General features: G+C 38.5%; 1 protein-coding gene across 3 annotated transcripts in view; it reads left to right on the top strand.

Moving 5' to 3' along the window:
- Positions 1 to 23,793, top strand: part of TRAPPC11 (trafficking protein particle complex 11) — a 35,692-nt gene that overhangs the window by 6,396 nt on the left and 5,503 nt on the right. For all 3 annotated transcript variants that reach the window (XM_026846967.1, XM_026846968.1, XM_026846966.1), the window contains exons 5-28: positions 411 to 510; positions 1,270 to 1,343; positions 1,573 to 1,669; positions 2,104 to 2,237; positions 2,581 to 2,728; positions 4,253 to 4,346; positions 5,729 to 5,808; positions 5,913 to 5,991; positions 6,106 to 6,160; positions 7,566 to 7,711; positions 8,815 to 8,876; positions 8,977 to 9,109; positions 9,752 to 9,882; positions 10,389 to 10,544; positions 11,061 to 11,248; positions 11,950 to 12,098; positions 13,596 to 13,717; positions 14,378 to 14,497; positions 14,849 to 14,914; positions 15,014 to 15,170; positions 16,764 to 16,872; positions 17,554 to 17,645; positions 18,516 to 18,649; positions 22,378 to 22,545. In XM_026846967.1, coding sequence (XP_026702768.1) covers positions 411 to 510; positions 1,270 to 1,343; positions 1,573 to 1,669; positions 2,104 to 2,237; positions 2,581 to 2,728; positions 4,253 to 4,346; positions 5,729 to 5,808; positions 5,913 to 5,991; positions 6,106 to 6,160; positions 7,566 to 7,711; positions 8,815 to 8,876; positions 8,977 to 9,109; positions 9,752 to 9,882; positions 10,389 to 10,544; positions 11,061 to 11,248; positions 11,950 to 12,098; positions 13,596 to 13,717; positions 14,378 to 14,497; positions 14,849 to 14,914; positions 15,014 to 15,170; positions 16,764 to 16,872; positions 17,554 to 17,645; positions 18,516 to 18,649; positions 22,378 to 22,545 — 2,794 coding nt within the window. The remainder of the gene's footprint in view (positions 1 to 410; positions 511 to 1,269; positions 1,344 to 1,572; positions 1,670 to 2,103; positions 2,238 to 2,580; positions 2,729 to 4,252; positions 4,347 to 5,728; positions 5,809 to 5,912; positions 5,992 to 6,105; positions 6,161 to 7,565; positions 7,712 to 8,814; positions 8,877 to 8,976; positions 9,110 to 9,751; positions 9,883 to 10,388; positions 10,545 to 11,060; positions 11,249 to 11,949; positions 12,099 to 13,595; positions 13,718 to 14,377; positions 14,498 to 14,848; positions 14,915 to 15,013; positions 15,171 to 16,763; positions 16,873 to 17,553; positions 17,646 to 18,515; positions 18,650 to 22,377; positions 22,546 to 23,793) is intronic.

Here is a 23,793-nt window from a genome sequence, read left to right as displayed (position 1 = left end):
ACAAATAAGATCTTGACCTGTTCAGACGGATCCCAGGAGCCTCAGCAATGTTTGCTTGCTTTGTCTGAGGCATCTCTCCAATTTCTGTTGCCTTGCAAAATCTGAACAGCTTATCCTCAGATTTTTTTAATGTTAAATACTAGAGATTGTTGTATGAGAAATCAATATGTGAAGCTATTGAGCCTACTTGTTCTACTTCTTTCTACCCCTGTATGAGATCTTTCTTGAAGAGTTTTTGTCTGCAGAATTACTCCGGGGGGTAACTTACAGAAGAGTTTGGTAACACCTCAAGCTATTTTGCCAACCCTAAAATAAGCATGATTAGAAGTAACTTACTCTGAAAAACTTCAGAATTTCTTTGTATGTGGGAGAAACTTAGTGAAATTTACAAGCAACTTCCTTGTTTCCAGGTTGGAAAATGCTTTCTATGAGCATGCACAGACTTACTATTATACAGAAATACGGAGAGTTAAATCTCATAAGGAGTTCTTGAACAAAACCACTCATCAGGTAATGTTACCCTATTTTTTTAAAATACTCTGTAAGTCATATTGTATGTTAAAACATGAAAATTAAGATTGATTGTTCTTAAACATTTTTATTCTCTCGCTTCTAACTTGAGATGCCTTCTCTTGGTATGGAAAGTAAGTCTGGTTTGATTTTCTGCAACTTAAACTTTGATTTTGATTGGTTTAGTTCTTAGGTTTATTGTTTTCCTCACATATTCCTCAGAGGAAGAGCTGCAGCCCAAAAATGAAGTTCTCTGACTTTAAAAAAAAAATAAAATAATTTCTCTATATGGTTTAACCTATTTGAATGTAGTATCTTGACAATTTGTGGGAAGTGCTTCCCTTAGACATTTTGTACTTAAAAGTTGCACTTGATTTGGCTTTTTAACTTTTGCTTTTCAAATTGTTAAATATCAGACACACAACATTCTGTTGTGATTGCCAGCTTCTGTCTCTTGGAAGATCGGATCCAAGCAGTGAGCTCCAAACCAATAATCAACACTACTGGTGTAGAAAGTTTTGGGGTGTTACAAAGTCTCTTGCCTGTTCCAGAGTAAAAGGCTTGGAACGCATTAAATCTGCTGAAAGATCACTGCTGCGTCATGGTGGCCGAGAGAACTATTAGGAAACAGTTCATAGTCAGTTTTTCAAGTCAACTGCTATATTATGTAAACCTCTGAAATTATCACCTGTATCTGATTTGTAGGTAACAGGTATGTTTGGATGTTTGTGAATGATGGACACTGGTTGTGTTTTGCAGCTTTTATTTGTTAGACACCAGTTCAAAATAGCATTCTTCAGTGAGCTGAAACAGGATACGCAGAATGCTCTCAAGTAAGACTCATGTAATCTTCCCCCACCTTATCTACCCAAATCACTGCTAAGCTATAGACTATGATAAATATTTTCCCAAATGTAAAATTATTTAAACATGTGTGTAAGGGGAGAGTTCTTCTCTGGGAAGAACACTCTGATTAGAAGGCTGTCTTCTGCTATTGGCAATCCTGTTCTTAAAATGTGTTATCTTGTATGATTTAACTCTAATTCAAGTATTTCTGCTTAGAAATTACAGAACTGCCTATAATCTTGTACATGAATTGAGGGCTCATGAAACAAACATGCTGGAAATAAAGACCATGGCAGGATTTATAAACTACAAGGTAACAAGTGTTGACAACCTTTACGTAAAAAAAAAGAAAAAAGTTGATGCATCTTTAATGTGTAAAGGTTTAAATGTCCATTTTATACTGTTTTTAAAGAGATGAATTAGAAACAGCTATCAGTGAAATACCAATTACACTCAGACTTGGGAAGACTTCTGAACTCTTTAAGAACCATATTTTAGGTGCTTTTAGGTAAAACAAAAATATCCCACCATTTACAACAATTCTGGAGTTGGAGGTTCCATTTGCAGACTGCAGGCTTCAAAGATAATGATTTTCCTAGTGGCTTTGCAGTTCTGTCTTGAATTTGACCTCTTCAGAAATACATAAAATCAGTTTGGTTTTTTTGAGTGGCATTTTTGGGCGTTATTTGAAAGCTAATCATTAGCAGCCTAACAGTTATTTTTTCCTCTTATTTTGATTTCTTCTAGATCTGTCGCCTCTGTTTTCAGCATAATACTCCACTGGATGCAATTGCTCAGTTCAGGAAACATATTGACTTGTGCAAGAAAAAAATAGGAAGTGCAGAACTGGCTTTTGAGCATGCTGCCTGGATGTCTAAACAGTATGCTTTTGCTTAGTAATGTTTCTGGTTTAGTCCTTATATAACCTCATGGAGTTCACTGTTTTGCTTGTCTAGGCAAGATACAAATTCTGAGCTCTTTATCTAAGAGAGAGGTACACTAGATCATAAAAACTGTATGCTGTTACTCTGTTTTGCATTGATTATCGACCACTTTTCTCTGGGAATGAACAGTGTCTGACACATATGCAGCCATTGAACTTTAATGCAAAAGTTCAGAGAGGTATCATTTGTCTTAAGACTAATGAGAACTTTTAATTGAAGTGTACCTTTCAGTTCAAATTACTGTTCTGTACAAAATCTCAGTTACGAATTTTTTAAATAGGTTTCAGGCTTTTGGTGACTTGTTTGATGAAGCAATTAAGCTGGGATTGACAGCAATTCAAACTCAGAATCCAGGTTTCTACTACCAGCAGGCAGCCTACTATGCACAGGAACGGAAACAACTAGCAAGTATGCTTTGTAACCATGATGTAAGTTGGGAGGGGAGAAGGTACTTTGCAAGTAACCAGTCAGTAAAATAGCTAATGTTTTACTCTCAAATGGTAGTGGAATAATCTGTAATATTTGTAAATGAAATCCAAGGAAAGGATATGTGTTTTTATGATGATTACTAATGTTACAAGTGTTTGCTATCATAAAATCACAGAATGGTTTGGGTTGGAAGGGACATTAAAAATCATCTGGTTCCAACCCCCCTGCCATGGGCAGGGACACCTTCCACTAGCCCAGGTTGCTCAAAGCCCCGTCCAACCTGGCCTCGAACACTGCCACAGCTTCTCTGGGCAACCTGTGCCAGTGTCTCACTACCCTCACATAAAGAATTTCTTCCTTATACCTAATCTAAATCTGCCCTCTTTTAGTTTTAAACCATTACCCCTCATCCCATCACTATGCTCCCTGAGAAAGAGTCCCTTCCCATCTTTCCTGTAGGCCCCCTTTCAGTACTGGAAGCCACTATAATGTGTCCCTGGAGCCTTCTCTTCTCCAGGCTGAACAACCCCAACTCTCTCAGCCTGTCTTCACAGGGGAGGTGCTCCAGCCCCCTGATCATCGTCGTGGCATCCTCTGGACCTGCTTGAGCAGGTCTGTGCCCTTCTCATGTTGGGGGCCACAGAGCTGGACACAGCACTGCAGGTGGGGTTTCATGAGAGTGGAGTAGAGGGGGAGAATTACCTCCCCTGACCTGCTGGCTACACTTCTCTTGGTGCAGCCCAGGATACAGTTGGCTTTCTGGGCTGTGAGTGCAAATTGCTGGCTCATCATCAGTTTTCCATTCACTAATAGCCCCAAGTACTTCTCCTCTGGGCTGCTCTGAATCCAGTTCTGTATTGGAAAAGTTACTCCAGAACAGATGTGTTGTTAGTAATAAAATAAACACTAGTTCTGACACTTAAAAGATAATTATAAAAAAGTAGTATAGTTTCTACATCTGTGGATACTTGAAAACTTCCTGTTTTATTTTTCTGGTCTATTTCTCTATACATGCACTGTATCTGGTGACTTGCAGGAAGCAGAGAAGCAAGACCATTAGAGTCTGTATGGGTGGTTGGTGTTGTTTTGGGGGGGATTGACACTTGTCTGGCAGAAAGGCTTGTATGGAGAATCTGTAGTTGATTAATCATACATGCTAATTACATGTAGCTGCTCTCCAACTGTCATGTCCCCATTATTTAAAAACATTCCTGTCGATGCTATTTATTTGTTGTTCTTGGATCATCTTGTTAGGAGCTAATTTTAAAAATTATTATCCAGTTATTCTTTAACAATATTTGAGATAAATGAAGGTGTATGAAGCAGGATGTCAGACTGAATGAGAAGTGTTTAAATGTTTGGGTTTCCTGAAGTACTATTTTTATACAGGTGACCAGAAAGGTTATATGTTTTAAAGTAAATTTCTTCTTTTATTTGCATGTGTATTGGAGCATCAAATAGCTTTTAATGCTTTAAAATGAAACATGAATCATTTTTTATTAATATATTTGCTGAATTTACAGTCCTCTGTGATATACCCCAATCCGGATCCCCTGGAAACACAGACTGGAGTGCTTGACTTCTATGGGCAAAGACCATGGCGGCAGGGAATATTAAGTACGTCTCTGTCTTGTATTTGTGGAGTTTGGACAAACTTCTTCAGCTGGTGATGCTGCCAGCTGACTTAATGGGCATCAGCATGTAATCTCTTCCACTGAGACAGACTCAGGGCTGGGACCACAGTCTTGATAGTTGGTGGTATGACTTGAACAGATGTTGACTGGAAGTGCAGAAAGTGTGTTTGATATCTACAACAAATAGAAAAAGGAACTTCAGGTTTATGCAGGATCAGGTCTTCAGCAAAGAAGTAGGCTGTACTGAAGCTCTGCTGCTGCTGCTGCTTTGTTTCTATTGTTGACTCAGCTACCTGTAATCAGTGTGCTGCAGGAATGTTTGACTGCAGTGAAATGCTCTCCGGGGAAGAGAAGTTGGAGAACTTGATGCAGCAAAAATAACGAAGAACCTAAATGTGACTGTTACAAATTCATCTTGCCATCCATAGTGTATCTTGTCAACTGTAGACAGGAACTCATAACCTCTCTTTTTTTTTTGAAAAAGTTTTTTGGGTTTTGAAACAGATTGAGAGGATGTGATCTCTGAAATTAGATTTTAGCCTAAGAAGGGAATTTGTGGTTTTACTATTAAGGAGGATGTTTTCTCAGAAATTTAGACTTTGAATGTACAGCTTTGAGCTATGTATGAATATACCTGCAGTTCTGAGATCTTCATTGTTGACTGTGGGTTTACTTCCCTTTCTTCCTCTCTATTTGGTCTCCTTTATTCTCTGCATATTCTTTGGGATTTACCACTTTATCACTGCCCTCTTTTAAAGACTTTATTTCATTTACTGTAAATACAGTACTGTCTAACCTCTTTTATCTTCAAATATTACTGTTTTAAAATTAGCTAGAATCTACTGCCAAGGTTAAATAGTTTAAGATGAAGAGAAACTTCACTTGTTATATATATTCAGTTTTTTTGGTTCCAGTAAGAGTTTATAGTCTTTTAAAGTCCTGTATAGTTCTTCATATGTTGGCATTCTCTACTGCTAGAGGAACATAAGCTTGAAACCTTACTTGAGCTTAGATAGGAAAAGGGCTACAAATTTGTCTTAACATACGTGCTTTAAATGTTAATAGATGCAGTCTAAAGACTAGGTTGTCTTACTGTAGCTTGCTATTTTTGAGTAGCTCCAGACACATACTTTTAAACAAAAGGCAAGATATTTTTCCAGAATTTTGCTTCTAGAATTCCTCTAGAACATCCTCTAGGAGGATGGATGAGATCTTAAAGTGATACATCCGTCTGCTAGGTAAAAGAATGGGAATTTGAGCATGCTTCAGTTGGAGCTTGCATTGCATGTAACTCACTACATAAGTAACTCCCTTTTGGGTCTGGACAAAATTCCAACTTCATGGATTTTTCACTGTCTTATGCAGGCTTTGATCTTTCTGATCCTGAAAAGGAGAAGATGGGGATTTTATCCCTACAGTTGAAAGAGAAAAATGTCCTTCACTCGGTAAGTTTTATTCTGAAAAAACCCACCAAAACAAAACAACTGTTTTCCTACATTATCCTAATGTTTGCATACATAATGATATCAGTAATGGTCTTATCTATTAGGAGCTAATAATCACTTTGTTGAGTAATGCTGTCGCGCAGTTCAAGAAATACAAATGTCCAAGAATGAAAAGTCACTTGAGTGAGTATAGATAATCAGATGCATTTTTTTAAAAAATTAATTTTGCAAAGGCTTTTGGTATTGATCTGGAACACTTTTTTTTTTTTTTTTTTTTTTTTTTTTTTTTTTAATCAGTGGTTCAGATGGGAGAAGAATATTACTACGCTAAAGATTATGCCAAAGCTTTGAAGTGAGTATCATCCATGACTGCTGCTTTTACATGCTAATCTTCTCACTAAGGCCCCATGTTTTATTGCTATGAAATAATGTTGGAAGGTCATCTAAGATGCTCCTTTCCTTGTACCTGGATTTGATTGAAGCATAAGCTTTGGAGTCTATGAAGTCCGTTTATATTAAAAAAAGCAAAACAGATATGATGAGTCAGTTATTAGAGTAAAAAAACTTCTTGCTGTAAGCTGTTGTGGGGATTTGCCTTATTAGGCAAATATTTCTAGCTCACTGATTGAATGCGTCTGTCTCTTTCTTCCAGAAATGATTTCTGAAACTTGCCTGCTACTGCAATGAGAATATCGTTACATTTTATTACAGAATTTTTAGTGACAAAATTCAAAAAACATGGAAATGCAGCTGAATTTAATTTTTGCTTATATTATCAGCAATTTAGCAAAACGAATTATTTTTATTGGTGTCATTAATAGCAGAAAACTACTACAGAGCTAGGAAAGCATAGTGCTGAAGTACAGCTACCATCTTTTCTGCTTAATTTTTCTGTATGTTTAAGTGGAAACGAAGGTCATGTTAAGTAGGAGTCCCACAGTTTTTTCATTAATTAGATTTCAAAGATCACATGTTATAAAGGGAGCGTGTTTGAGGTAGGAGAGCTGTGTTTACTGTTATTACTAGGTTACTGGAAGCTACATGGAGCAGAGGATAAGCAGATCAGTTGGTACCAAGACTAATTTTTATACGAATGACCATTTTTTATTTTTGTTTAGATAGTTTTGGGGTTTTTTCTCATCTTGACCCGGTGAACAGAGTTTAAAAAAATTAACTTCTCTGCTTTTCTAGTAATAGTAAACATTGCTCAGTATTAAAAACATTAAGGTGTGCAGTTTTGCTTGATAAAGATTGTTGCATGTGTTTGTAAATCTTCAAAACCTCTGAATGGAGCAGAGAGGATAGGAGGTAGGAGGGAAAAGAAACACCTCGCTTAAGGAACATTAAAATTCTTCAGTGTGGAAAGGGACTTTATGTGGGGCTTTGGTTTAGTTTTTCTTAAAACTTACCACATACTCAAAGCATATTTTTAATGCAATGCTGGATTAAGAGTATTCTGTCCAGTTGCTGTTTTTCTAGTTCTTTATGCAAAGATGGGTGAGTTTTCCTGTTGTTCTCTTGTGAAAATTGTTCTGGCCTGAAATAGAAAATTCATGAGATAAATGTGTTTCTTTACAATAATTTCATGCTGTTTTCAGTAAATCATTGCCATGTATAAACAGCAGGTTTGATTTTTTAAACTAGCATTTGTACTGGTGAGGATGAATTTTGTATTAATGATGCCAAATAAATGTAAGCTTTTAAAAAATACTGGTGTGTGTATAAATTGTTTTTCTCTCAATTTTACTGTATTGCAGGCTCTTGGATTATGTTATGTGTGAATATCGCAGTGAAGGATGGTGGACTCTTCTCACTTCCATATTGACGACAGCTCTCAAGTGTTCATATCTGATGGCCCAGCTAAAAGATTATATAACGTACTCTTTAGAACTACTTGGTAGAGGTATTCTTTTAAGGAAAATAGCCTATACAGATAAATTAAGTACATGTATCTGAAAATCTGACAAATCAGTCACAGTGTTTACAGTACGTCAAATTTAACTACAAAATAACTGTATACCTTTACTGAATTTTTACTACCGTGTGTCATATGCTGGAAGGTGAATTTTCTTGCTTTTCTATTATAAAGTTCCTTGCATTCAAATAGACTGTGTCAGGATATCTGGGGCACAGAGCTTCATTTGAGACTGTTAAAATATTGAAAAGAAGCTTCCTAAGCTTTGGGTTCAGGAAAGAACTGTAATATACCTAAAGGGGAAGAACATTTTTCCTAGTAAGTAACAAGGCTAGCACCATTTTCCTGGACTTTAAAATCCCAATTGGCTTCTCTCAGACTTATACTAGAACTCTGCTGATGAAATATGCATGTGGTATCTTTTAGGGAAAAGTGACATAGGGTGGCAAGCACTCTGCTTCTTATAACATCTGTTACTTACATTGCAGAAATAATCCTTTTGTGCCCTAAATTGCTAACTACTTTACCACTACTAGGATAGGTATGGTAAAAATGGGTTTGCATCTTATTTTAGCTAGCCAGGCTACTCTGCTTTGTATGAAAGCATAGCCAGTGAGAAAACCCCACCTTTCTTCATCTCCAAGAGAAGAGTGCTTATTTTAATTAGTCCTTTTTTCTTCCTGTCACTTTCTCTAGTTATTGTTTCTAATATTATTTGAGGTTGGCACTTTGAATGTTCCAGACTTTTCTACTGTTTCTACGATTTTTAAACGTAAATAGCAAGAAGGTGTAGGTGTTACTTTGTTGGGGTTTTCCTCCGATAAATTGTGAAACTCTTGTCTAACTGGAAAATACTTGGTTAGACAAGCATTTCAAATATTTTACTTAGTTCCAGTGGAAGTAAGAGGAAACAAAATGGGAGAAGTCCTGAAAAGTTAATGAATTGTTCATTACTGGTAGATGGATGTTAGAAATTTTTTCCCCCAGAAGGTGTCTTTTGAAAGATGCAATCTAATTGAAAGATTTATTCTTTAAAAAAAAAAAAGAGGACTTGTTTCTGTCTTACAATTTTTGTTTGTTCTGTTTGCTAGCATCTACTCTTAAAGAAGATCAGAAGTCTCGAATAGAAAAAAATCTGATAAAAGTTCTAATGGTAAGTGGCAGAATTCCTGTTATCCTTTTAAATAATCTTGAGTGGTCATTGTTTAGTAACCTTCTTTTATTGTTATTTATGATCTTCTATCTGGATACAGAATGAAAGCCCTGATCCTGAACCTGATTGTGACACTGCTGCTGTGAAAGCATCACAAAAATTGTGGGCTGACCGTGTTTCCTTGGCAGGCAGTAATGTTTTTACAATAGAAGTCCAAGATTTTATACCATTTGGTAAGTAAGAAAGTAAATTTACATGAGATTATAAATTTGATGTAGTTATAGCTTGAAAATAGCTAATTAGGAGAAAATATAAAATGTGTATTAAAGCAAGCAACACTGAAGCTCTCATTTCATCACTGCTTTGTTCTTCATCTAAATTAGTAAGATAAGAAATTGTGAGAGAAGCCAGTGATCTCTTATCCTCAGTATGGATTACTAAAGGAAAATCCTTTGAGCATCATGTCTGAGGGGGGGAAAAAACCTCTGAACTTCCAGCTGAGGCTGCCTTTAAACATTGTAGAAGTAGTAAACCCTTGCTTTTTGAAAGACAACAGTGTGGCAGAAGTGCTTTGAATTATGATTCTGAGGAAAGAGGGCAGATGTGGGCAAAGTAATACTCCCTGTAGAAAGGGGGATGTGAGTGGGCATTTCCTGCAGAAGTGTGTCTAAATGAACAGGATTATTAAGTGTCACAGCTTTCTGTGACGGTGTTAGTAGCCAAATTTGTCCCACATACATGCATCCAAAGTGTGAAGAGTATACAGAAAACAATCCTTACCACAATTATTCAGAGAGTGGAATTTAATGTCGTAATTTGTGTTTAACACTTGCTTCTTGGTGGGGGTTTTCTTGTTTTTGTTTTTTTAATTCCAGTGCAGTGCAAAGCAAAATTTCTTGCTCCTAGTTTTCATGTTGATGTTCCTGTGCAGTTTGATGTATACTTGAGAGCTGATTGTCCTCATCCTATCAGGTTTTCTAAGCTCTGCATCAGTTTCAATAATCAGGTAACTATGTTCTATCTATCTATGATCTAGTGACAGAAGCATATAATAAGAATAGAATAATATTTATTAGTGTTTCTGAACATAAAAATTCAAAAGTTCTTTTCCAAAAATTATGTTAATATATAAGTTGAAAAGGTGGGGTGTTTTTTTACATTATCTATCACTTTTGACAAGTATATTGATACTGTGATAAAACTCCCAAATACAGTTTGATTAGTTTGTCTATCATATCTTTGTTTTTCTACGAAGCTCTCTGATGTTTCAGAAGGATCATTTTAATGTCTTATTTCTCTTGATGTTCTTAGATAAAGTTACATTAATTTAATAGATACCTTGTGTCAAAGAATTACATTGTAATTAACTTGAGAAGTCTAACTTCAGTAGTGTGAAAATTAGCAAGAACCCATATAGTTTGATCCAGTTTAATATTTGCTATACTACCATTACTCTCTAAGGATGTCTTAAGTCTGGATTTATCAACTCTTTTCTCCACTTCTCCACTGTAGGATTACAACCAATACTGTGTGGTAGAAGAAGCCTATCAAAAAAGTGATATTCTAGAACAGTCATCACAAGGAACAATGTGCTTAGTACCTGGAAAAACAAGGAAGTTCACTTTCAAATTTGTTGCAAAACCTGAAGATGTAGGAAAGAAGATTGAGGTTGGTCAATTTGTTTTGCACCTTTCTTACTCATGCTTACAGAGAACTCAAAACTGCAAAGTTGTCTCTCATCTGGCACCAGTTACTAATGCCACTGCAGTTCTAAATGTTTGAATTCCTGAAACTGAATACAAAAAATTAGAGTAAATTTTATTGACAATACCAAACCAAAAAATTATCACAAACTTAAGTATTGCTTCAAGTTTGTTTGTCTGTTTAAATATGTGTAATACGTTAAAAAAACAAAAAAGTCATGGGGAGGAGTGCTATAGCACTATGGGATGGTAGGAAACTACAAAATACTACCCTGCACACATGAGAGCATAGATACTTTTCCTTCCACTGTTTTGTTAAATGAAATCCTGGAGTAGTGAGGTGTATTCAGTCTGCAAAGCTGCCAGAAGTTTTTGGTGATATACAGGCATAATAAAGATGTGTGTGTTGGAAAACTATGTCCTCAGATCACCTATTGTAAGAATACAGTTATTGGTATGTGTTTGAATTTGTGTCTGTCAGATCACCTCTGTGGATTTGATCCTGGGAAGTGAATCTGGCCGATGTGTGATTCTGAACTGGCGTGGAGGAGGTGGAGATGCTGCTTCATCTCAAGAAACACTGCAGGCAGCACGTTCCTTCAGGCGAAGACCTAAGCTTCCAGATAATGAAGTGCACTGGGACAGTTTGACTATTCAGGCAAGCACTATGTGAGTAAAAGCTTAAAAATACGTATGAAGTATCACTGTGAGTCTCCTGTGAAGTACTGATCACTTTGCTTGAAGAAGAAAGACTTGTTGGGACTTCTTTAATATGAGCTTTTTTAATACATCTTTGCTTAACTGAGGATAAATGCTATCTTAAATCTTTATAACTTTTGAGGCTTCAGATAGCTAGAAGTACGGAAAAAGCTGGCATTAATCTCTGAGTGTACCAGCTGTGCTTTTGTTCTCACCTTCACCGAACTTTGCTCAGCAGACGTTTCCCAGGTTTTTCTACAGACTAGGTAGTGTTATTCCCTTACAAAAGCCATCACACAAACAAAGAATGTCTAAGAAACTGCATTGGAAAATAATAATTAATGAATAGGCTAATGCTAAGTTAGATGTATTCAAAAGAATTAAATCTGATTGCTGTTGGTGAGGGTGTTTTTTTTTTTTTTTTTTTTTTTTTCTCTCCTTTCTTTCCTGGCAGAACATCTGAACTGTTAATGCTTATTAGTGGGGTTCCAAACTGGTTTTATACAGTTCTTCCCATCATGTTGCTTTCTGGGAATGTCATGTCTTCTAGTTGAATAGGTCACCAGTTGTCAGAACTCCCTTAAACAGTAGACTATTTTAATCTCTTTTAAACTAGGCTTAAAAACTTGTTATTTAAAAAACATACAATAACCAAGTTTTTTCTCTTAAAGGATTATTTCTAGAGTGCCAAACATTTCTGTTCAACTCCGTCATGAACCTCCTGCACTGACTAATGAAATGTATTGTTTGATTGTGACAGTTCAGTCACATGAGAAGACAGTGGCCAAAGATGTTAAGCTTACAGCAGGTTTAAAGCCAGGTATTTGGGGTTATTTTCTTTTAATCTAACAGTCTCCTAATTGATTCCTTGTTCTTAATGCAATGCAGAGAAGCAGTAATTAAGAGTCAAACCAAAATGAAAGTTGGGAATGACGAGATACTAGTGGTAAGAACAAGAGCTTACAGACTCATTCGGTTATGGTTATCTTAACCACTGCTTGTCAGCAGTGTTTATTTTCAAAAGATAAGTCTTTACAAGTGTGGAAGAAAACATAGAAGTTTTTTGTATTCCTTCCTAACCTTTTATTTAATTTACTCACTTATAACTAATTTTTTCTTTTCCCAAGAGGTAGATCTTTTTCTTGCTGAGGTGAAAGCATTAGACAGTGCTTTCTAAGTATAGTCTTTGTGGGTTTTCTCCCCCCACCCACTCCTGGTTTTTTTCCCCCACCATGGACAATGTGGTTTGGTTTTTAAAGCACTTGAAATTTAAGAAGTGATAGTGAACTGAGACAGTATTCCTTCAACTGAAAAGGAAAAAATGCAAATATTGTATGGTTAAGTCCTAGTTATTGCTATATTGCTATATAGTCCTAGTATGTAGTTATTGCTGACACTTTTCAATATATAGTTGGTATGCCTATTTGTAGCAATTATCCTAAAAGGTAAAAATAATTTCTAAGTCACTAGCACATAGGATGCAATATGTGCTGTGTACTCTGAAATAGAACCGCATTCCCTATATGGTTCATTAAAGTCAGTGGAGTGTTCTTTAAGCTTATTTAATTAGATGTTTGGGCTTGACTCCTAAAGCAGTGTTTAATAGTCAGTCTTCATTTCTCCCTTTCCCCTGCCCTTGATCTTGACTCTTAACATGTGATATGCAAGGTCAATGTGAGCTTCCTGATTACATTAAAAGAACAACTGAAATGTGACATTTCTTTTGTAGGTAAGGTGATATATTTTTCCCCAGTTGCAACCCTTTGGCAAGATGTGGCTTGTTTTGCTTTGAAAATTAGCCCATAATTGCAGTAATGCCATTATTCTAGTCAACAGCTGACTGAAGAATGGTATCATTCAACATCTATACATTTCGATTTTTTTTCTTAATGTATTTTCAACACGGATTTGGAAGAACAGTTTTTTTAAAAATGTAAAATCATTAAGCCATGCTCTTGAAAACAAAAGAATCACAGAATTGTGAAACTTGTGTTTTACTTTGTATAAAATACCAAGAAAAACTTTGATCACATAATCATGTTGTGGTTTTGTAGGTGGTAGGGAACATCTAGATATGATTTCTGATTCTTGAGATTTTATTTTTTTTCCTGGCCTAAACAGATGAAGCAACAACCTTGCAGGATATGATCCCTCCAAGTCAGGTGTTGTCAAATCTATCCTCTGCTGGTACTTTTGAAAGCTTACCTCAACCAAATGAACAACATTAATACCTTGAGTATCTTGGAATTTTTAGTTATTGCTTTCATGCTTCATTGATATAAGCCTGGGTAGATGTAAAGACTGTTTTTATTCCTAGGCCAAGATGCCAACCTGACTCAGAAAACTCAGGTTACTCTTCATGGAACAGACACGTGTGATGACTCCTTTCCTGCCCTGCTTCCTGATATCCCTGTAGGAGACTTGCAACCAGGGCAAAAGGTGGAGGCTTAAAACCTTCTTTCTATGTGACAGTTAAGAAAACAGGGATCAGCTAATACAAGATTCTCAAATAAGGACCTATATTTAGTTTCAGATATCTGAGAGAATAAATTAAATACTTCTGGCATATTTTACCTATTGTTTACTGTCATCTTATTTCTTTAGCTAGATCCCATTTCAGACTAAATTTGGGAATAAGGTATGTTCTGGGATTGGTGATACAGCTGACAAATAAGATGAGGTTGGTCTCAACTGTTACTTAAATGAACTGCCTAATGGACAGTAGACAGTAGTCAGCAAGTGTGATTCAACATGGTAGAGCATCACATATGCAGGTGTTGCACCAAGCTGAAACTGTGACTAGTAAATTAGAAGTTGGGTGTGTCATATATTACATAGTAATGGCTCTTTTTTCTTGTATTGTTAAGTAACAGACAATCACCAGTAGCAAAGCAACTGGAGCTGTGCTACTCTGATTAAAATCATACACTGCATGATTAAGATCATGCACTGGAGGAGATTCTTTATGGTCAAAATAATATCCATTCTGCTATTGCCCTCTTGGACCAAGTAAGATGACTAACAAATTTTGAACAACTTTAGGCCTAATTAGTGTATTTTAGGTATGGCTTGGCTTATGTTGTCTCCTTTATTTTGCAGCTGGAAAAACCAATATACATTCGTTGTGGAACAGTTGGTGCAAGAATGTTTCTGGTTTATGTTTCTTACTTAATCAACACTGTCGTTGAGGGGAAAGAAATTCTCTGCAAGTGCCACCGGGTAAGATGTAAAGATGCAGCAGTTATTGGAGATACATTCATAAAATACAAGGAATATTCTCAATCTAAAGGCTGTAATTCTAAGTCTCTTAGAAGCATTTCTACTAGATAGAAAAAATGCCAAATCGGCAGTATGGTAGCTCAGTTTAGGGTGAGCAGCTTCATAAGTATAATCATAAGAAAACCTTTCTATATTTGTTCTTAAAAAATAACTACAGATACATATGGCTCTGGACAGGACTTTGTTAAAACAATGATTAAAACTAATTTTACACTAGTAACCTTTGATATCAGTAGCTAGTTCTGAAACTGAATATAACTTTTTCTCCCTCTTCTTCCCACCCCTATACAGGATGAAACTGTAACCATGGAAACAATATTTCCCTTTGATGTTGCAGTCAAATTTGTCTCCACAAAGGTACATGTTTGAAAAGCTGATATTTTGAAATTGCACCACTTTCAATGGTTGCACTCCATTTAGTTAGAAACAGCCAGATCTTGTGTCTGTTTTTGACAGTTTGAGCACTTGGACAGAGTATTTGCAGATAAACCATTTTTACTGATGACAGACATCCTGAGTGCCTCTCCGTGGCCTCTCACTATTGTAACCAGCCAGCTACAGCTGTCAGCTCCCATGACCCCAGTAGATCAACTGGAATCTTATGTGGAGAACGGTAAGTTTTCTTAGATTATGCTCACTATCAGGAGGATACTTTCTGCATAAGTTGAAAATAAGAAAGGGCAACATTTCAAGCAACATTTGTTTATCAAACTAAATAGAAGAAAGCTACTTAATACTGTAGTTGCTCGCCAGAACACAACTTAGACAAGTGTGCGTCACACAAGTTAGCAGTATGCTTCAAAAGTAGTTCTGCACTGGATCAAGTAAATGGACTTGAATGATAGATGGTAACCAAAACTCTGAATATAACAGATGTAAGGGAGCACACTTGAAAGTACTTCTGATATGCAACTTCTTAGATATCCATATGAAAAGAGACTGAATATTTCCAGTATTCATGGACTACATATACTTTCTAGAATGCAAACACTTTACCATGTGATAGAGGCATCATCCAAAGTCTAAAGTGATCCATGTGCATGATTGCAGCCATGAAGCTCAAAAATGTGAAGCTAGTCAGGGTAGGCTATAAAGAACAGTTAGAAATAAACATCTGCTAACACAATTTAATAACTTATCTGTAAGATTATTTTTTTTTACATTTAACTGATCTCAGCCTTTAAGAGTTGAGTGTGTTAGCTTTAAAGCAATATAAATGGAGTACTTAGCAGTAGAGCTGATCCAGAATCTTCCAACAAGACATTGTCTCTGCATTTGCTGAGTCATGTGAAAATGTGTGTATTCTATCAAAACTTGGAATAAAATGAGGCGGTCTGGATTGCAGCCTGATTGTGGGGCAGCTGTCTACCCATGTAATAAAGGACTTGCAAGACTGTAGTTCCTCTTGTAGATTCAAAGGTTACTTGGCAAAAAGCAATTATTTCCCAGATCCTTTTGTCTTCAAACTATGAGATTTCATCTTTAACTCTGGCACCTTGTGTTTCGTGGCTTCTAGCTGATGCTCCTAAAGAGCTAACTGCCAGGAGGCGTGAACCCCCTCAGATACCAGCTGTTCAGCTGTCCGCCTTTGGGTTGATTTTTATTTAATTTTTTCCTTGTAAGACTTAAGTGTTTCAATAAATATTAATTATTATTTTGAATGATTATTAGTACTTTTTAAAAAACCCACTCCAAATGAAAAGGCACTACTTTTTAGTTCATTGAGGGTGGGAGGGAAGTGGGGAAAAAAAAGTGAAAACTGAAAGCCAGTAGATTTTTCTTGTGTTCCCTCTCTTTTCCACTTGTCATCCATTTGAGTGGAAGAGGAGAAATGTCTATGTTCATTTTCATTTTAAAACATGAGAGACATTTGTGCTTATGTCTTGGAATTTGCTGTGGGAGAAGTGTAAAATTTGAATTGCTATTATTTTGTGCTTTTTTGTGCATGAACTCTAAATTTACAATGACTTGTTCTGTGTATACATGAAAGATCTCATAATGCTGTTCAAAAAGTAAACTGCCAGATACTTGTATATGTCACCCTTTTATATACTAGGATGCTTCACAATCTTTATTGTATAGTTTGCAGAGCACTTCAAAAGCCTTTCTGCCTGAATACTGGTGTTAGTGTCATATTGGATTTTTAGACTAGGTGGCTTCTGCAGGAATGATTACACTTTGATATTAAACAAAATCTTGCTGATAGTTGTTTTACAGACAGGTGAGAGTGCCAGTGAGTGCTTTTGCCTTCGATGTCCTCCAATTACTAATGCTAGCGGAGTGGCAACTGGATGTTATATCATTTCCTGGAAGAGGTAAGTATCTCTTGGCCTGGATGGTGAGAGGAAATAAGCTGACTTGTTTTTAGGGATGTTGATGAGTTGGGTTTTTTTTGGGGGGACTGTGAGGGGATGTTGACTTTTTTTAGTTTTGCATCTTCCTGTAGCAAGCACTGTCTAGACTTTGGACCTTACTAATTCTTGCTTAGCTTGTTAGACTTTTCAATAAATATATATTCCACTTAAGAGATAAATATTATGTGGTTATGGTTTTAACATTCTATGAAGCTGTCTTTGTAAGATCTGTTGTCAATTAGAGAGCTGTTTTGTCACCTTCTACTCCCTGTTTTCTTCAGTCATGAAATACTTCACTTGAGAAGCCAAGTCAAAGGAATAGTTTTGTGATGGAAACAAACTTTTAAAATGGGAAAACAAACTGTTTTCAAGACAAATGTTGAGATATATCTTTCTTCTAGTTTGCTTTTATTTAGTTTTAGAGCTGTTTAGTGTTCTCACTCGCCTTTGCTATTTTATCTCTACAGCACTTCTTTTGCTCACTTCAAACAATCCAATGTAAGGATTTAGGATTTCTTTCCATGACTGAAATGACTATATAATTTTAGTTCAGTCACATATAAGTGATGTTTTTTTGATGTATTCACTTGATACTTTGTTGTTTAACTTTCCATGTGATCTCTGTTTTACTTTTTCCTGTAGAAGTTCACCTGTGGAAAGTGTACCTGTTGTTAATACAGTCATCACTCTACCACATGTGATTGTAGAAAGCATTCCTCTCCATGTTAATGCAGGTAATATTAATTTGGCAACATATATGTCCCTGTTAAAGTTTTTGGTTTTTTAGAACTGCCAAAGTTTTACAGCATCCAGAGCTTGCATTTACCATAGCAAAAGACAGCAAACTGGTGCTGGATATTATGGAGCTAGTGAAAGAAACTGCATAATCACTTAGACTGCCTCGTCTTGTCCCTCTTTACCCTCTTCAACTTGAGGGAAGACTGGAAGGTAGTTACATTAATGCATTCTCTTAAAAGCTGTCAATAGATCAACCTGTGTTATGTGGCAGCACAGAGACCAGAGTTATTTCTGCTGATGCTACATTCCCAGTAGGTTTCTCTAGACACCTATGGCAAGAATTGTTCCATCTGCCCATGACTTGGCTGCATCTTAGGAAAGAAACAGTCTGGAGAATTGGAGCTGCTTGCGGGCAGGTGAACTGTTTCTTTTCTAGCACTTCATCTGCACAAGAGCAGAGGGGGAGTGGAGAGCTCGGTGAATGCACAGGATTCCTGTGCTTTCCTCCGTTCATGTTCATTTGTACTGAGACTCTTCCACCATCTTTTCCTCTTATATTTTGAAGGAGCTTCCTGACAGTATCTGACAAGATTTTTGTAAGCTGAAAATGCTCAGCAGAAACCAAAGTGATTTCCTAACTAGCATTCCTGGGCAGTGTTAGCAGTTAGGTTTTGTACCTAGATGTTGAAGACGTGTAATTGAAAAGTTGTAATAAATTTCTTTTAATCTTTTTCTGAAAAAACTTGTCAGAAAGTCTTTAGATGTCTGGTTATTGTATTTTCAAACTTTTCACTGCTCTTTGCAATAGACTTTGAGATGGAACTTTAAAATGTATTTTGTATTTGAGATTACTTTTTTTTCTAAAGATCTGCCATCGTTTGGTCGAGTTCGAGAATCCCTACCTGTCAGATATCACCTGGAAAATAAGACCAACTTAGTCCAGGATGTGGAGGTGTCAATGGAACCCAGTGATGCCTTCATGTTCTCTGGCCTTAAACAGGTAAAAATTTCTCACATCTTCTGATCCTGCTGGCTTATCTGGTAGGGAATAATACGTTGATTAGACTTAGATGTGCAGAGAGGACAAACTCATTGGTTTTTAGATGTTTAAAGTATGTTAAAATCTGTCTGGAAGAACACATGGATTCAGGCTCCATTCAAGGAAGGGCTAAATGGAAGCCTGACTAGGAGCGGTTTGTCATATTGTTTAGGGGTAACATGGTGTTTCAGTGTAGAAGAAATAGTTTAACAAGAATGGGAAAGTAATATAACATAATCACAGAATCATCTAGGTTGGAAAAGACCTTGAAGATCATCCAGTCCAACCATTAACCTAACACTGACAGTTCCCAACTACACCATATCCCTCAGCGCTATGTCAACGTGACTCTTAAGCACCTCCAGGGATGGAGACTCCACCACCTCCCTGGGCAGCCCATTCCATTGCCTAACAACCCGTTCTGTAAAGAAATACTTCCTAATATCCAGTCTAAACCTTCCCTGGTGCAACTTGAGGCCATTACCTCTTGTCCTGTCGCTACAGTTTGGTTAAAGAGACTCATCCCCAGCTCTCTGCAACCTCCTTTCAGGGAGCTGTAGAGGGCGATGAGGTCTCCCCTCAGCCTCCTCTTCTCCAGACTAAACACCCCCAGTTCCCTCAGCCACTCCCCGTACGACCTGTGCTCTAGACCCTGCACCAGCTTCGTTGCCCTTCTCTGGACACGCTCGAGTCACTCAATGTCCTTTTTGTAGTGAGGGGCCCAAAACTGAACACAGGAATCGAGGTGCGGCCTCACCAGTGCCGAGTACAGGGGTCAGATCCCCTCCCTGTCCCTGCTGGCCATGCTATTGCTGACACAAGCCAGGATGCCATTGGCCTTCTTGGCCCCCTGGGCACACTGCTGGCTCCTGTTCAGCCGGCTGTCAATCAGCACCCCAGGCCCCTCTCTGACTGGCAGCTCTCCAGCCATTCTTCCCCAAGCCTGTAGCGCTGCTGGGGGTTGTTGTGGCCCAAGGGCAGCCCCCGGCATTTGGCCTTGTTGAAACTCCTCCAGTTGGCCTCAGCCCATGGCTCCAGCCTGTCCAGGTCTCTCTGCAGAGCCTCCCTACCCTCGAGCAGATCAACACTCCCACCCAACTGGGTGTCATCTGCAAACTGACTGAGGGTGCACTCGATCCCCTCGTCTAGATCATCAATAAATATGTTAAACAGGAGTGGCCCCAAAACCGAGCCCTGGGGGACACCACTCATGACCGGCCGCCAACTGGATTTAACTCCATTCACCACAATTCTTTGGGCCCCGCCATCCAGCCAGTTTTTTACCCAGCAAAGCATGTGCCCATCCAAGCCATGGGCAGCCAGTTTCACCAGGAGAATGCTGTGGGAAACAGTATAAAAGGCCTTGCTAAAGTCAAGGTAAACAACATCCACAGCCTTTCCCTCATCCAATAAGCAGGTTGCCTTTTTGTAGAAGGAGATCAGGTTTGTCAGGCAGGACCTACCTTTCATAAACCCATGCTGACTGGGCCTGATCCCCTGGTTGTCCGTTATATGTTTTTTAATGGCACCTGAGATGACCTGCTCCATCACCTTCCCTGGAACTGAGGTTAGACTGACAGGTCTGTAGTTTCCTGGATTGTCTTTTCTTGTAGATGGGTTTCACGTTTGCCACCCTCCAGCCCAATGGCACCTCCCCAGTTAGCCATGACTTCAGGTGAATCATGGACAGCGGCTTGGCGAGCACATCTGCCAACTCTTTCAGCACCCTTGGGTGTAACCCATCTGGTCCCACAGACCTGTGTGCATCCAAGTGGTGCAGCAGGTCTCTGACCACCTCCTCTTCAACTGTGCTGACCTCAGTCTGCTTCCCCTCCCCATCTCCCAGCTCCTGAGGCTGGATGTGCAGGGAACAGCCAGTTCCACTGCTAAAGACTGAGGCAAAGAGGCGTTGAGCACCTCATTTTCAAACTTTTCCTCATCCTTAGTTACCATGTTTCCCTCTGCATCCAGTAAGGGAGGGAGATTTTCTCTAATCCTCCTTTTGCTGTTAACAAATTTATAGAAACATTTTTTTGTTATCCTTAACAGTTGTAGCCAGGTTGAGCTCTAGCTGCGCTTTGGCTCTCCTAATGTTCTCCCTGCACAGCTTCACTACATCTTTACAGTCTTCATGAGAGACCTGGCCCTTCTTCCAAAGGCAGTAGATTCTCCTTTTGTTCTTGAGATCCAGCCAAAGGTCCCTGTTTAGCCAGGCCAGTCTCCTTCCCCGCCTGCTTGTTTTCCGGCACACGGTCACAGCCTGCTCCTGTGCCTTCAAGACTTTTCTCTTGAAGTATGTCCAGCCTTCCTGGACTGCCATTTCCTTCAGGGCAGCCTCCCAAGGGATTTTGTTAATCAGTCTTTTGAACAGGTCAGAGTTAGCCCTGTGGAAGTCTAAGGTGGCAGTTTTACTAACCCCTCTCTTGGAATTTTCAATCCTTCGAGAAACAATCATCTCATGATCACTGCACCTAGATGGCCTCCAGCCTTTACTTCCTCCACAAGCTCTTCCCTGTTCACAAGAAGCAGGTCCAGGAGGGCACCTTCCCTGGTCGGTTCACTCACCAGCTGTGTGAGGAAGTTATCCTCCACACATTCCAGGAATGTCCTGGATTTTTCTCTCTGCTGTGTTGTGTTCCCAGCAGATATTGAGGAGGTTAAAGTCCCCCACAAGAGCAACAGCAAGTGACCATGAGATTTCTCCCAACTGCTTGTAGAAAGCTTCATCCACCTCACTGCTTTGGTTGGGGGATCTAAAGCAGACTCCCACAGCAAGATCTGCTTTATTGGCCCTTAAATTGGACCCTTTATTGGTCCAAACACTCTCAACCCTGCTATTGCTATACTTGATTTCTGAGCTGTCATATCATTCTCTTACATACAGGGCCACTCCACCACCTCTCCTTCCCTGTCTATCCCTCCTGAAGAGTTCGTAGCATCTATTGCAGCACTCCAGTCGTGTGAGGCATCCCACCACATTTTTGTTATAGCTACTATGTCATAGTTCTCATGCTGCATCACAGCCTCAAGCTCCCCCTGTTGCTCATACTGCGTGCATTGGTATTGATGCACTTGAGGTGAGCTAGTGAATCCCAACACCTTTTTGTGAGCGTGGGCCCCATCCCCTACCAGACACTTCTCAGGTGCTTCCATAGTTCCTAAACATCTTTCCCTTCTCTCAAATGAAGTGGCAGAATAAGAGCTCTCACCAGTCCACCATCCTTCAAGCCTTGGCATGCTTCCCTTGAGGTTGTTCCTGACATGCCCAGTTCTCTCCCTATCCCCCCTCATATCTAGTTTAAAGCCCTGTCAATAAGCCCTGCTAACTCCTGCCCCAGAATCCTTTTCCCCCTCTGGGACAGCTGCATCCCACCTGTCGCATTTGTTGCCAGCAGACCAGGTGCCTTATAAACCTTGCCATGGTCAAAGAACCCAAAATTCCGACGGTGGCACCAGTCTGAGCCATGTGTTAATCAGATGTGCTTTCCACCCTATCAGTGGTTTTCCTTTCCACTTGAGAGACTGATGAAAACATGACCTGAGTTCCAAGCCTTCGATTAGCAAATTCAATTAGTAGTTGTATTCTTTCCAACTTCAGAAAGTAAACAGTGTATAAATGGAAAGTAAACAGAGGACTACGTTTGGTCATAGAACTTAACTGTATTTGTGGCTTTTTTATATTCTTTAAGGTCCGATTAAGAATCCTTCCTGGCACACAGCAGGAAATGTTGTATAACTTCTATCCTCTGATGGCTGGATATCAGCAGTTACCATCTCTTCATGTTAACTTGCTGCGATTCCCAAACTTCACCATTGAGTTGCTCAGACGATTCATACCGACACACGTTTTTGTAAAGGTAAGACTATGGGAAGGGCCTAGTGTTTAAAGGTTCCCTGTGGGGCTGCTCAGTTTCTAGGGTCTACCACTGCAGCTCTATTCAAATGTGAGTGTTTCTAAGTGGACTCAAATGGCCATCTTGTAACAGAGTTAACTTGCTTTGAAAAATCTTGGGTTGTGCACTGGTGTTGTCAAAATCCTTAAGAAATTGTTTAAGTGCAACAGGTATTTAGTTACTGTTAGACAAATTAGCTGAATGTGCTTAGCCTGTCCCTTTTACTCCATGTCTTTACTCTGTAAAGTGAGTTTTAAAGTTATCTGTATTTTGACCACAAGGGAGTGAGCTAAATGTAATTAAAGACTTTATACCATAATTTGTAGCACTTTTGAAAAGAAGTGTTTGAGCAACCCATATAACTATGTTCAGAAACACTGTAGCATCCCACAACTCCCTAAAGAAATTCTAAAGCCACATCCTTTTAGTGAATTGGTCAGTCCAGATATTTTTTTAATAGGTATGACTGAAGACAATTCAATCATATAGTGAAAAATACTTCACAGGCCCCTTTTGACTTTTTAAGAATCATTTCAATCCAGTTGCCCAAAACAATGCTTTCCCATTCCACTGCTGCTGTCTCCAGCATATTGTGTTCACTTTTTAGTCAGACTCTTAGCAAGCAAGAAGCCTGAAGAGTTTGTTTATATGACTTGAAATAGACTTGTTCAGACATCTGTAATTCTGTTTCCAGGAAACAGGCCTGGCATTCTCTCAATTTTGTTTTAGCCAAAAGAGATAGGCAGAATTTACTTTTTGCATATGCTGTCAATCAGTGGCTCTTCTAGATTGCTTGTCAAGATGTTCTCCTAAGTCAGTACAAAAGGCTTTTTTCCTCAAAAGCATGGTATTCTAAATGCTCCTGTGGAATCTCTCAGGCTTCAGAATTCTTTGCTTTTGCTTTGGAGTTGTCAGGACCTCAAAAAACCTTATTGTAAGGATGCCTTTCTTTAAAACTTCCTTCTTACTCTCTTCCACATCTAGTGATTCTGCTTAAAATTTCTCCAAGAAACTGTCAGTCTCATTCCTGTTTTATGCATTGATAATTATCAGCTTTTCAAACTGCAGTAATACTTGGAACTCCGATCAGCCAGGCCTTGTGTTAGACTGTCCAAATGTGTACAGAGATGCTCTTGGCATTTAATTGGGCAGGTAAGGAGCTGAGGCCTCTACCAAGTGCTCATTGGGCCAAACTGAAACTTCAGTTAGATG

This window comes from Athene cunicularia (genome assembly GCF_003259725.1).
Source record: "Athene cunicularia isolate RWA chromosome 4 unlocalized genomic scaffold, athCun1 chr4_part1, whole genome shotgun sequence".
NCBI classification, from domain to species: domain Eukaryota; kingdom Metazoa; phylum Chordata; class Aves; order Strigiformes; family Strigidae; genus Athene; species Athene cunicularia.
Note: the sequence above shows the minus strand (reverse complement) of the source record. Positions and strands in the feature narration are given on the sequence as shown.